General features: G+C 38.7%; 1 protein-coding gene across 7 annotated transcripts in view; it reads right to left on the minus strand.

The window, feature by feature from the left end:
• LOC135100655 (H(+)/Cl(-) exchange transporter 7-like) overlaps positions 1–14,181 on the minus strand; it is a 31,477-nt gene extending 17,296 nt beyond the window's left edge. Inside the window, exons 1-8 of one of the 7 annotated variants that reach the window (XM_064003754.1) lie at positions 14,049–14,181; positions 10,089–10,252; positions 6,455–6,548; positions 4,688–4,803; positions 4,373–4,571; positions 3,556–3,665; positions 3,132–3,275; positions 2,458–2,635 (exon numbers count right to left, since the gene is read on the minus strand). In XM_064003754.1, coding sequence (XP_063859824.1) covers positions 2,458–2,635; positions 3,132–3,275; positions 3,556–3,665; positions 4,373–4,571; positions 4,688–4,803; positions 6,455–6,548; positions 10,089–10,208 — 961 coding nt within the window. In that variant the 5' untranslated portion in view covers positions 10,209–10,252; positions 14,049–14,181. Of the gene's footprint in view, positions 1–2,457; positions 2,636–3,131; positions 3,276–3,555; positions 3,666–4,372; positions 4,572–4,687; positions 4,804–6,454; positions 6,549–7,158; positions 7,337–10,088; positions 10,253–13,605; positions 13,627–13,777; positions 13,906–13,927 lie in introns of those variants that run through there. The other 6 variants (XM_064003751.1, XM_064003753.1, XM_064003752.1 and 3 more) reach the window with 6 other exon arrangements.
• Between the last annotated feature and the right edge of the window lies 1 nt (position 14,182).

Genomic DNA, 14,182 nt, shown 5'->3' on the forward strand with positions numbered 1-14,182 from the left:
GAGAAAAACTGGCGGAGACGTCATTAATGAATAATAAGAAGAGAGTGGGTGACAGGACAGAACCCTGAGGAACACCACTGTTAATAGATTTAGGAGAAGAACAGTGACCGTCTACCACAGCAGTAATAGAACGGTCAGAAAGGAAACTTGAGATGAAGTTACAGAGAGAAGGATAGAAATCGTAGGAGGGTAGTTTGGAAATCAAAGCTTTGTGCCAGACTCTATCAAAGGCTTTTGATATGTCCAAGGCAACAGCAAAAGTTTCACCAAAGTCTCTAAAAGAGGATGACCAAGACTCAGTAAGGAAAGCCAGAAGATCACCAGTAGAGCGGCCTTGACGGAACCCATACTGGTGATCAGATAGAAGGTTGTGAAGTGATAGATGTTTAAGAATCTTCCTGTTGAGGATAGATTCAAAAACTTTAGATAAGCAGGAGATTAAAGCAATAGGACGCTAGTTTGAGGGATTAGACCGGTCACCCTTTTTAGGAACAGGTTGAATGTAGGCAAACTTCCAGCAAGAAGGAAAGGTAGATGTTGACAGACAGAGCTGAAAGAGCTTGACTAGGCAAGGTGCAAGCACAGAGGCACAGTTTCGGAGAACAATAGGAGGGACCCCATCAGGTCCATAAGCCTTCCGAGGGTTTAGGCCAGCGAGGGCATGGAAAACATCATTGCGAAGAATTTTAATACGTGGCATGAAGTAGTCAGAGGGTGGAGGAGAGGGAGGAACAAGCCCAGAATTGTCCAAGGTAGAGTTTTTAGCAAAGGTTTGAGCAAAGAGTTCAGCTTTAGAAATAGACGTGATAGCAGTGGTGCCATCTGGTTGAAGTAGAGGAGGGAAAGAAGAAGAAGCAAAGTTATTGGAGATATTTTTGGCTAGATGCCAGAAATCACGAGGGGAGTTAGATCTTGAAAGGTTTTGACATTTTCTGTTAATGAAGGAGTTTTTGGCTAGTTGGAGAACAGACTTGGCATGGTTCCGGGCAGAAATATAAAGTGCATGAGATTCTGGTGATGGAAGGCTTAAGTACCTTTTGTGGGCCACCTCTCTATCATGTATAGCACGAGAACAAGCTGTGTTAAACCAAGGTTTAGAAGGTTTAGGACGAGAAAAAGAGTGAGGAATGTACGCCTCCATGCCAGACACTATCACCTCTGTTATGCGCTCAGCACACAAAGACGGGTCTCTGACACGGAAGCAGTAGTCATTCCAAGGAAAATCAGCAAAATACCTCCTCAGGTCCCCCCAACTAGCAGAGGCAAAACGCCAGAGGCACCTTCGCTTAGGGGGATCCTGAGGAGGGATTGGAGTGATAGGACAAGATAAAGATATGAGATTGTGATCGGAGGAGCCCAACGGAGAAGAAAGGGTGACAGCATAAGCAGAAGGATTAGAGGTCAGGAAAAGGTCAAGAATGTTGGGCGTATCTCCAAGACGGTCAGGAATACGAGTAGGGTGTTGCACCAACTGCTCTAGGTCATGGAGGATAGCAAAGTTGTAGGCTAGTTCACCAGGATGGTCAGTGAAGGGAGAGGAAAGCCAAAGCTGGTCGTGAACATTGAAGTCTCCAAGAATGGAGATCTCTGAAAAAGGGAAGAGGGTCAGAATGTGCTCCACTTTGGAAGTTAAGTAGTCAAAGAATTTCTTATAGTCAGAGGAGTTAGGAGAGAGGTATACAGCACAGATAAATTTAGTATGAGAATGACTCTGTAGTCATAGCCAGATGGTGGAAAACTCGGAAGATTCAAGAGCGTGGGCACGAGAGCAGGTTAAGTCATTGCGCACATAAACGCAGCATCCAGCTTTGGATCGAAAATGAGGATAGAGAAAATAGGAGGGAACAGAAAAGGGGCTACTGTCAGTTGCCTCAGACACCTGAGTTTCAGTGAGGAAAAGAAGATGAGGTTTAGAAGAGGAGAGGTGGTGTTCTACAGATTGAAAATTAGATCTTAGACCGCGAATGTTGCAGAAGTTAATGAAGAAAAAGTTGAGGGGGGTGTCAAGACACTTAGGGTTGTCGACGGAAAGGCAGTCCGACCTGGGGACATTTATGGTCCCCTCCCCAGATGGGGACTCCGAGGCTTGTGTAGGAGTCGCCATGATTTTAAAATTTTTGAGTGAAGGGTGTGTGTGTTATTAGGTGCTTGTAGTTTTGTGGAGGAAGAGAGTTGTCTTTAGAGGGCAGGCTGTGACTGCCCCCTTGTGTTGTGAGACACAAAGGGAAACGTTCAGTGAGGTCACAGCTGGGTTTAATGATAAGTTCACAGCACCCCCTGAACAGTGCTTTAGACCTCACTGGGAGTAATTATCGTTTCAGCAGGTGTCTACTGCCTCCTCCATGTACACTCCATAACCAAATATTCTCTCTCTCTCTCTCTCTCTCTCTCTCTCTCTCTCTCTCTCTCTCTCTCTCTCTCTCTCTCTCTCTCTCTCTGTTAATCTGTCAGTCTCACCTACAGGTGCTCCAAATGCTGCTGCCACACCAGCTGCTGCACCAGCTGACACAAAGTCTCTTTTCTCATGATCTTCACGAAAGTATTCAAAGATACCAAAGTCATACTTGAATGAAGTAGTTTTGCCTTGAGACACCCCTGCAGCAATCACAGCTCCAGAATGGATCATGGGACCTTCCTATGAGGTGAAAAAACAATATTAGACCTTTTGTTGCCAGCAGAGATAAGGTCTTCCATTATGTGTTGCACAGGAAGATGGAATGATGTACAAGGCTGTGAGATATGCTTTACAAGAAAAGCCTGTTGGTCATTGAAGTTTCCAACCCAAGAGCAAAAACAGGGAAAAAGGGAGATCTGAATGAAGTATATATGGTTTGGAAGGGAGCAAGAAAATGAAATATGGAAAATTTGAATGTGACTCAGAAGATAGATAAGATAATGGGATGGATAAGAAAATGGAAAAAGTAGAAAAGGATCACACAGAGAGAAGACAACAAAAAATATAACATTCTATACATAAGCACAGAAATCTAGAACAACTTAAATGTAAGAGTGGTCTATGCAGGATATGTCCAAGACCCTTAATCTAAAGAGAATAATAAGAGAGATAGAGACAAGGTGAGTAAATGCATAGTTAAATTCTACATAACACAATATGGGGAATATACACATACCTTGCCTACTGCCAAACCTCCCAGCACAGACATGGTCACCCCTACTGCTTTACTGACAAGAGTTTTGATCCTAACAACACGAGGCACCTTGACACCATTCAGGTAACACTTCACCTGAGGAATTCCACTGCCAGCTGCCACTGGCTACAAGAAAAAGAAAAGAATTTGTCATGTGTGAGATTCATACATGTATACATAAGCACCCCCCCCCTCCACACACACACACACACACACACACACACACACACACACACACACACACACACACACACACACACACACACACACACACACACACATATATATATATATATATATATATATATATATATATATATATATATATATATATATATATATATATACACTTCTTTAAGTGTAGCTCAGACTCTGTATACAACTAGATAATTGCACACATACAAACCTCAACATAGGATCCAAGGTAGCCAGCCACAAGAGTTGGGCCAATGTTTAGTGCTACCCACAGGAGGTATGGTATGATAAGAACCCCATGTTCCACTCCATAGTCTGTGTCTGGGAATCAGTTAAGGTACTAACATGGTGCTTTCTTTATTATCATATAATAATTCATTCATGACTCATTGTCCTCATGGTTATTACTCTAACATTCAATCTCCTGGTCAACACAATTCTGTACATGTTTTAATAATTCAGCATCATAATCAAACATGAATCAAATTTTTTAACCAGTTCAATCAATAACACCTCAATTATTTTGTGTAATGTTCATAGATTTTAACTCATCTAATATATTTCCAGTGCACAACATCACTGCCTCTACAAAGAGGGAATCTCAAATAAAGTATTTCATCAGTGACTAAGTTACAAAAAGATAACACAGCCAAAAGTTGTCTACATGTCACAGATGACTGACACTAGCAACCAGTGAAGGCTGTGTCATATATAAGTAACTCAGCTTTAGGTACTAAATCATCTGAAAGAAGAAAAAAGAGAAAGTTGGAAAAATACACAGTTTGAGTAACAAAAAAAGCACAGCTTCTTTCACAAAAGTATAGATATCTGAAAATTAATTTGATGGTATTAAGAGATGTGCATCAGCTGAAGAAAGACGTGAAAATTATAAATATGGAGACAAGATCATACCAATGTAGCTGAAGTCCTGTATACTGTGACAAGATATACACACACACACACACACACACACACACACACACACACACACACACACACACACACACCACAATAATAGATAAGGATACATGTCTTCAACCACGTATACTTGAACTTGGAAAGAGACTCAATGGTTATATCAATGCAGCAGCCCACAAGTGCCGTGAGCACAGCTGTCACCAGCACCACTAACCACCGTGCTACATCCTTCTTCACTACAAATGTGTAGCCTTTTGTACGCTCCTCATCCAGCCAAGCAGCATTGACACATGTGTCATAGTCAAGGCTCTGTGGAAACCAAGTCAGCTCAAATTATGGAGAGAAAAAAAATTTTCTTTGTTGATTCAACTCTCTCTTCAGTAATAGCAAATAAAGAGATAAATAAATCCAAACAGTAATCACACCTCATAGGCTGCTGAAAGCATATTGAGCTGTCCACGGTTTTCATCAGACGGGCTCTCCTGTTGGCTATCCACATAGAAGATGCTGTTCCCCACCTTTTCACTGCTTTCCTCCTCATCTGTGTGTGTGTGTGTGTGTGTGTGTGTGTGTGTGTGTGTGTGTGTGTGTGTGTGTGTGTGTGTGTGTGTGGAAAATAAAAAAAAACATGAAAGTGTACAGTTATGATTATGATAAGTAAGAAGTAAAATTTAAGAAAATGTTACAGAATGGCAAGGATGGAGAAAGAGAAAAACTGAAAAGAGAAATTTAGTGAAATAAAATATAGCTATATACATAATTACAGTTAAACCGTATACATTATGTGATTATCATACATTAAAAAAACTATGAAACCTTAATATATATATATATATATATATATATATATATATATATATATATATATATATATATATATATATATATATATATATATATATATATATAGTACAGTAAGATTGTGAAACTAGTGATTTCGTGAAATCCCTAGAACTTTCAGAGAATTCGTGAAATTATTGTTTCACTTAGGGACTTCATGAAATAATTAAAATATTTAGGGATTTCATGTAATTACTGATTTCACTGTAAACCCTCATCACCTCAAAGCCTCGTCATGAGTAAACAAAATGTACAGCCATGGCTGATAGTCCTTGAGCAGGTGGTGGTGAATAACAAGACAGGGTGCTCGAACAAGTTGATCTTTCAAACCACTCTCAACTTAGAGATGGAATGGTCGGAACTTCAGTGGTTTGAAAACTTGCTTCTAGAATCAGAATTTCAATGGTTCAAAAACTTGCTTCTAGACCTGTCAGACTTGCCTTGGACATTGGACAGGTAAGTGTGTTCTTCCTTACTCCGCGTTTAAGTATTATTCCATGTTATTTTTTCCATGTTATTTATGTTATTTCTCATGTTGTGTAGAGCTCACACAGTTGTACAGTGTAAGTAATGATGTGCTGCCTAGTGAACCTAACCTAACCTAATACATTCTACTTGATTTTATACATGATTTTTATGATATGATGATTTATGAATAAAATTTCAAAATAAATTTTCTGTTGTTCTATGTATGTACTATCATCAGGGATTTCATGAAATAACTGGAGTATCATTTCAGAAAATACATGAAATCCCTAGATATTTTAGTAATTTCATGAAGTCACAAAGTGAAACAGTAATTTCACGAATTACCTGAAAGTTTTAATGATTTCACGAAATCCCTAGTTTCACAATCTTACTGTAATATATATATATATATATATATATATATATATATATATATATATATATATATATATATATATATATATATATATATATATATATATATATATATATATATATATATATATATATATAAAACATATTTTCCATAACAAAACACTGAGAAGTTAAGCATTATAAGTGAGGGAAATGGACAAGACCGGTTTTGAACATGAATTGTCTTATTACACAACAGGCACTTTTAGTGGCCCTTGTTTCTCTTCTTGGCAAGAGCCAACACAAAAGATAACTTTCCCCTGTGTCAATGTGTCAAACAGTGAATCGATTATTCTATGCATTCAAAAACATATGAGGGGCTAATCTAAGTTGCCATGAAGTTATTTCCTCCTGGCAGATTTTTTCAGACCAAGAAGGAGAGAGATGCCAGTTTGTGCAATGTGACGCTCACATCAGTGGGAGTTCTAATCATGAATGTTGCTCACCGTACAATACATCCTTTCCCTTACCCGAATCCTTAGAAGAGGAAGGGAAACAGCCATCTGGAACATCTTCTCCACTTACTTCTGAAGCCCTTGGGTGTATTGTAGATATGGCTGCCACCTTTGAAAGAAAATTAAAACATACAAATCATTACATTAAATTCACATTCCACCACACTCAAGTAATAAGTACCATACTGTATGCATTGTCATCATCACTCCTCTAAGGTTATGCCCAATGCTCATATAACTGAGCCTTTGCCATCTGATCAGCACCTCATCTTCAACTCTACCTACTAGCATTTTACATGCTAATTTAAAATATGCAATCCATTGCACAGTCAGTTGGACTCTTCCTCCCAAACAGACAAGCCAACCACCTCCTTTAATATAAAAATGTCCCAAGTTTAGTAGGTCAAACATAAAGAGAGATCAGAAGATCATTTCTTTACTTTTTCCCTTATTCCTGGCAGGTGATCTCCTTCAGTTTAAAGAGATACAAGAATATACTGAGAAGATTAAATGTTGAGTGATGGTAAGATACATATTTTTCACATAGAGGAATAAATATTTAGAATGAACTAGAAGAAAGTAATTGTAAAAAATTTAAAAGAAAGAATAAATGAGATATGGACTGGAACATTTTGAGCACTGATTAGACCTTCTACTGTAACTAGGTAACTTGGTATAATCACACATGTGCACACACACACATACACACATACACTCACATTTAAATTTCTTTGCTGAAATAGTGATTCTTTAAGGGTTTTCTCCTTTAGGACAGGAAATGATTCCATCTCTTTCTCTTCAACCTTGCGATGCCTGGTAAGTATTGGGATGAGCCCATTTACGCCACTTGCACCTGATTGACAATCCATTTCTGACTCTCCCTGCCTCTGTATGACCCCTCTCTTGCTCACAAACTAAAGATAGAGTTGCATAATAACAACAGTGCCTATTATTTTACTGATAAATCACTAGAAAACAATGGATCTGTTATCTCTTACTGATTTATAATCTATGCTTCTGCAGATTACCCAAGCTGCTTTTAGCATCCCTCTGATCAACCTGGGCATGCCAGAAGACAAAGCTTTCCCTACATGCTCAACATCTGCCAAGGACCATGGGCTGGCCACTGGCTGTGCTACCTCTGGGCAATGATGACTTTTATATTGATAGATTTTTTTTTTATTTGGCTATTTTCAAGCAAGAATGATCAACCTCTTCTCATTCTATGGTGATAGTTTTATCACAAAATTCATTTTCATCACTGAAAAAGCAAGAGGGGCAGAAAGACAGAGAGAAGACTTTAAGGAATGAAAATCATTGTCACATATTATATATTAGCTGTCTGCCTACTATCAGCTCAGGCAGTTGGATCCATACATACTATATACATTGCTTGGCTCATTTGTTAATTTACTGATATTTATACATATTCATTAAAGTATCTTGATATCCTATCATTTTAGAAATCTAGTATATGTCATTTATTTCACTACAACTGCATCTTCAAAAATTCATTACAGTTTTGTACTTATAGGAGATCAACATCCCTACAAAACTTCATCCAAGTGATAATTATCATTTAGAATAATATATTGTTTATTGCAACAAGAGTGAATTGGTAATTGTTTAACCTTATCACTTCCTACCCCTCTCAGTTACCCACAAACCAATATTGAAGCTACAGTGACTTTTATCAGCAGTTCTCCCTGTCAAGTTTGTGATATTCTAAAAACTTGATAGCAACCCAAGACCCTTTCTAAAGCAAGAAAAGGAAGAAAAGAATATTCTACAACAGAAAAAAAGGATTATGAAAAGAAAGGAGAAACTTAATAGAATTATTCCACTCCACTTGCTGCCTACCATAGGTGATGCACAGCCCTTCACTTCATCCATTTCATCACCATCAACTCTGTACTCCATAACCACCAGTCATCTCCACACCAGTACCAAACAGACACAGAAGACCCTCAAACTATAGTTATATACAAGCTATTTTATCAAAAGGAATGAGAAATGAAAAAGTGGACTCTAGCATTGATGATGAATGCAATATTATCAGTTACCATCCATGATACTTACATTTCAGCCAAGAAACAGCCAAATCCCAAGCAAGCCTCTATCTGAACCAATACTGCTAAGAAGGTAACTTTTCCTTTTCAAGTTGTTACTAAGGTTATTATATGGAATCATCTCTAAACTTAAAAAGATATCAATATTAGGATTTTATTTTTTGTTGAAAGCTCAGACATATGTATTGTAATAATCGAGAGGGTTGAGACTACACTAGTCCTCTCTGAAAATCTCTCACCTGCACCACACTCACTTCCTCCTTTGAAAAGTGCACTGGACGCAATGTATTCCAAGTGACCATATAACTTGCTAAAAGAGAGTATTTTGTATTAATCATGTCAAACCCAGACAGAGGAGGATATTAGTTAAGCATAGGAGGTAAGAGGAGACAACAGCATGGATCCCATATTATTAAGTAGTGCCGATAAAACTCTTGGCCAATCACAAGCTGCCAGACTATGCAGAAGGATACTTAATCAACCCAAGGGGTGGTAACACCTTCTCCCCAGGATAAGGACAGGATAGGGTGCTCATCATGCTCCTATCCTCCAGGGCCATTGAGAATGTGTTACCACCCCTTGGGTTAATTCAGTATCCTACCACATAGTCTGCCAGCTTGTGATTGGCCGAGAGTCTTATCAGCACTACTTAATAACACAGGATCACGGCTGTTATCTCCTTTTACCTCCTACACCTAATTAATATCCTCCTCTGCTTGGGTTTGGCATGATTATTGCGAAATACTCTCTCTCTCTCTCTCTCTCTCTCTCTCTCTCTCTCTCTCTCTCTCTCTCTCTCTCTCTCTCTCTCTCTCTCTCTCTCTCTCTCTCTCTCTCTCTCTCTAGCATGTTACATGGTCACTTGGAATACATTGCGTCCAGCACACTTTTCAAACTGACAAGGAGGTGAGTGTGGTGCAGGTGAGGGATTTTCAGGGAGGATTAGTGTAGTCTCTACCCTCTCAAATATAAAAAACCACAATATATGCATATCAACCAAATTTAGGTCAATGTAGTATACATCAAGCTAAAATCACTCTTAAAGGAAGGTAGTCAAGAAATTGCATTACACCTTTTCTCACTGTTATCCTAAAAATGCAAAGGAGGGAGCTTGTGGATCCCTCACACAATCCCTTTTCAGCTGCCTTTGAAGAAACATTCAGACATGTCCTTACATTTTCTCACTGCATGCTCTAATCCCTTCATTCTCTTCCCAACTCTCTCACATACCTACCATATCCATCACACTCATACACTGTTTCCATCTCATTTACTTTCTGCCATTCTTTCTATATGGTCAAGTAACTAAAAGGTGTTGTGGTTGCTTCCCTCAAACACTTCACATTTAATTTTCTCATCCTTAATTAATGTACCAGATATGCAAATACAAACATACATTGCTTTCATCATCTATTCATTCCTCATTATAAGAATTTATGAAGTCAACATATTTCAACTGCTTGAATTCTTGACCTCAATCTGGCACCTCATAATTCTAAAAAGAATTTAAGCTACTGTACTTGATGTCATATAAAAAAAGTACAGAACAAAACTAAAAACAGGGAGAAAAGCATAAATACCAGTGTAATAGAGTCATCAAGGGATCCAAGCTCCTTCACATTTTTATCACTACATTGTTCTTTTTCATCCTCTTCTTCCAAAGAATCAGAGAAGCAAAGCAACTCACGATCATCAGCCATCTTCTTTTTATCTCTCTCGCTCTAGTTCCTATCTCATGAGTGACCTGGAAAATGAAAAGGATAATTAGCATAAGAGGAAGTTTGTATCACTGCATTTTTCCAAATGCACATATGCTGAAAGATATTAATAATACAGCCAGGTCACCAATAATAGGCAATATTCTAATGCGAATTGTGTCTAATGCTGGAGGTCAGTTTCCCTTCAAGTCACACTGTAACATGAGGGACTCCAAACACTTCTGCTACTCCCACTGATAATACCAAGCATGCCACTGCCAATGCCACCAGCCTCACCACAAGTGATAGTACTGAGCATTCTGCAACCTCTGCCACTTCAACAACACCCAAACATAATAATAGGCATGCCACTGCCAATGCCACCAGCCCCACCAGGAATGACAGCAGTGAGCATGCCACAGCCTCTGTCACCCCTATAGTGATGCTGATTTAGAGAGTGACCTGTACTTGCATGCTTGGCAGCTGTGCAGTTCTCTTACAGTCTGCAACTGTGAGGTCACTCCCTGCTTAAAACATTATAAAACTGTCATTTATCATTTGGATTTAGTGATGGAAGCCGTAGCTTTACACCCAGTCACATACTGAGGATGTGCACAGCAAATGGGGAAGATATGAGGTGATATCAACAATGAGCATTCATCAGCTGTGTGCAAGCAATGGCTCAGTGGTTTTTTAATGATAGTTTCTGTACTGTACCAATAATCCAAGGTTGATTAGTATCAGCCTTTATTGGAGGGATATAAAACATACACAAGTGTTAAGAGGTGGTATCAAGAGTTAGCATTCATCAGCAGTGTGTGTAAAAATGGTTTGATGTGATTTTTTAAAATCATTGTCGGTAAACTGTGCCAGTTTTTATTTATTAACCTTTTGGTGTTTTACGAACTCCTATGTATTTGTTACCTTCAGTTATATGCATAATTTTTTTTTTTTTAATAATGTAGATAGTGTAGAAATATTCTATTTTAATTTTTGGGGGGCACTGTCACCTACTGTAATTTTTTGTCATTACTTTTATTTCAGCTCTTAACACAAATCACATCTAGTTTGTGCCATTTATGGAACCCAACTTCACATTAATGGTAACCTAACACATCTAGTTTGTGCCATTTGTGGAACCCAACTTCACATTACTGGTGACCTGACTATAATCTGCATACATACCCCAAGACATTTCCCATAAGAACATAAGAAATAAGGGAAGCTGCAAGAAGCCACCTGGCCTACATGTGGCAGTCCCTGTATGAAATATACCTATTTCCTATTTCCTATCTATTTCCACTATCATCCCCATCCATAAACCTATCTAATCTTCTCTTAAAGCTCCCTAATGTCCTAGCACTAACAGCACGATTATTGAGTCCGTTCCACTTATCTACCACTCTATTTGAGAACCAATTTCTTCCTCAATTTCTTCCTATCTCTTTCCTAAACCTAAATTTTTCAAGCTTGAACCCATTATTTCTTGTTCTACCCTGGTTGCTGATCCTAAGAATTTTGCTTACATCCCCCTTGTTATAACCCTTATACCACTTGAAGACTTCTATCAGGTCCCGTCTTAACCTACGTCTCTCTAAAGAATGTAAATTTAACAGCTTAAATCTCGTCTTGTAAAGAATACTCCTCATCCCCTGTATTCTTTTAGTCATTCTCCTCTGTACTGATTCTAATAGACCTATATCTTTCCTGTGATGTGGGGACCAGAACTGCACAGCATAGTCTGGATGAGGTCTGACCAGTGCCAAGTACGAGTATAACTTTAATACTACCTCTGGCCTTCTACTTTTAACACTCCTAAGAATTAATCCTAATACTCTATTTGCCCTGTTTCTGGCCTCTATGCATTGTTTTGATAGACAGAGTTCAGAGCTAATTATAACACCTAAATCTTTCTCGTACCATGTACCTACCAGAGTTTTGTTGTTTAATGTGTACCTACTGTGTGGGTTTCCTCTACCTACGCTAAGTACTTTGCATTTGTTGATGTTGATGAGAGTGAGCAGCTAGGACAAGACATGCATATACACACACTTTCTTAATCACATCAATAAACTTTCCCTTGCATCTTAACCTTTAGTCCTCTACGACAGACATTCCTGAATTTTTTTGGTTATTGTCCTAAATACAATTTCAGCCTGACCAGGTGGCCTTACATGCATGTACACATCATTATCAGTCTACCAGTCATTCAGATATGTTGCACTTATTTACAATTTTATTTGTAATGTCTAAGATTGTCCAGAAACCCTCAAACACACTCGTGCCCCACAACACAAAATCCTTACCGACACAACATCTGCTCAGCCCACAAACACCTTATGGCAATAGAGCATCATTTGCTTATTTGAGTCAGCTAGACACCATAAAGCAAAGGCAAAGCTATTCAATTAAATATTTAAGATTCAGTTAGTCTAAATATCATGCTTGTATCATACAAGCATGATACTCACACATCATGAAAAAGGGTTTGGTGACCTTGCTGTAAACGTAAAAAAAATTGGGGGCTACTTGTCTAATATGGCTGTAACAGCACTCAAGAGTGTGGAGAAATTTGATATTTTCTAAGTCCTGCGAGTTCTGCACCAGTCAAGAGTAAACATTGAAATTATTTACTTTTGTTTATAACTAAGATTTGTGGGTAGCAGCATATTAGGATTTCATGGTATCTATACAACTGATCCCTCCAATCATGCACTTCCACTTGTGAGGCCATTCCTGAAGCCGCCAATTACAACTTTCCATGGCAGGTTCAGTCACACTTTTCATTTGATTTAGAGACGCATCAGATGTTCTGATAGAGGTTCACTGTAATTTGTTAATATGGCTACCCAGTGTTCAACAGGAAGAAAGTCAATATGTGAATTATTTAGCAGTAGCAATGATTAAGTTGTGATATACAGACATAAGGAAAGGGTTCCATGTGTTTATTAAGGAAGCTGCCAAACTGTACCCACCTCCATTACTAGGAGAATCTCCACACCACACCAGTAAGGCATAATGGTATAATTTTTGAGGTCCCTCATTAGGTTAAGTTATGCTAGGTTAGGTTAGGTTGTGGTAGATTAAGTTAGATTAGGTTAGGTTAACATCCTACCAGGGGGACGTCCAGGGGGACACAGCTCCACCAGCTAGGTTAGGTTAGCATCCAAGTGGGAGGGGGGGATGTGATCTAGGGGCTAGGATAGGTTAGGAGAATTTGAAATATTAAAGTAAATTTCCTTAGATTTTTTAACGCCCTTATTTCACTTATATTTCATCCTCAAATCCTCATTTCATCTTATATTTCATCAAAAAAAATAAATAAATATATCCCCACTGGCCCCAAGCTTGCTTGAGGGGTTAGGGGTGAATGGGGGACAGACTTCTTATCAAGAAATACCTAAAATTCATTATTCCAGTACTGAGTGATCTCCCTGGCACATCCTGCCACGCCCACAACACACACATAATACTTAATGGCCTGCCTGACACGCCCACAACACACACAACACTAAGTGGCCTGCCTGACATCCACAACACACACACAATCATTAGTGATTGGGGTGCCTTACTTGCCATTGAGCAAAAGACAACCATATGTCAGCCAGTCACCCCTGACCTACAACTGTGGTGGCTTATCACTGGCAAGCACGTGATTTTTATCCACCACCACCACCACCACTTCCTGCGTCCACCACTCCTCTACACACACCCACATTTACCTTCTTAGATGTAAAACTCCTGTAGTGAAAGTGAAGGAAGGAAAGGAGAGGCTGGAAGGAGAACACCGTTGGGAAAGAAGAGCGTAGGGACTATTGACAGTGCAGTGTTTACACGACATACTTTGTGCTTCTTACGCTTCATCTTGATCTTGATATTACGGGCTTAGTTTTTTTTTGTTTTCATTATTATTATTTAAAAGGGATTTTCTAGTTATTTTCACGTTTAATTATCACCACTGACATCACCACGTTTGT

The sequence above is a fragment of the Scylla paramamosain genome, chromosome 5 (assembly GCF_035594125.1).
Source record: "Scylla paramamosain isolate STU-SP2022 chromosome 5, ASM3559412v1, whole genome shotgun sequence".
Taxonomy (NCBI): domain Eukaryota; kingdom Metazoa; phylum Arthropoda; class Malacostraca; order Decapoda; family Portunidae; genus Scylla; species Scylla paramamosain.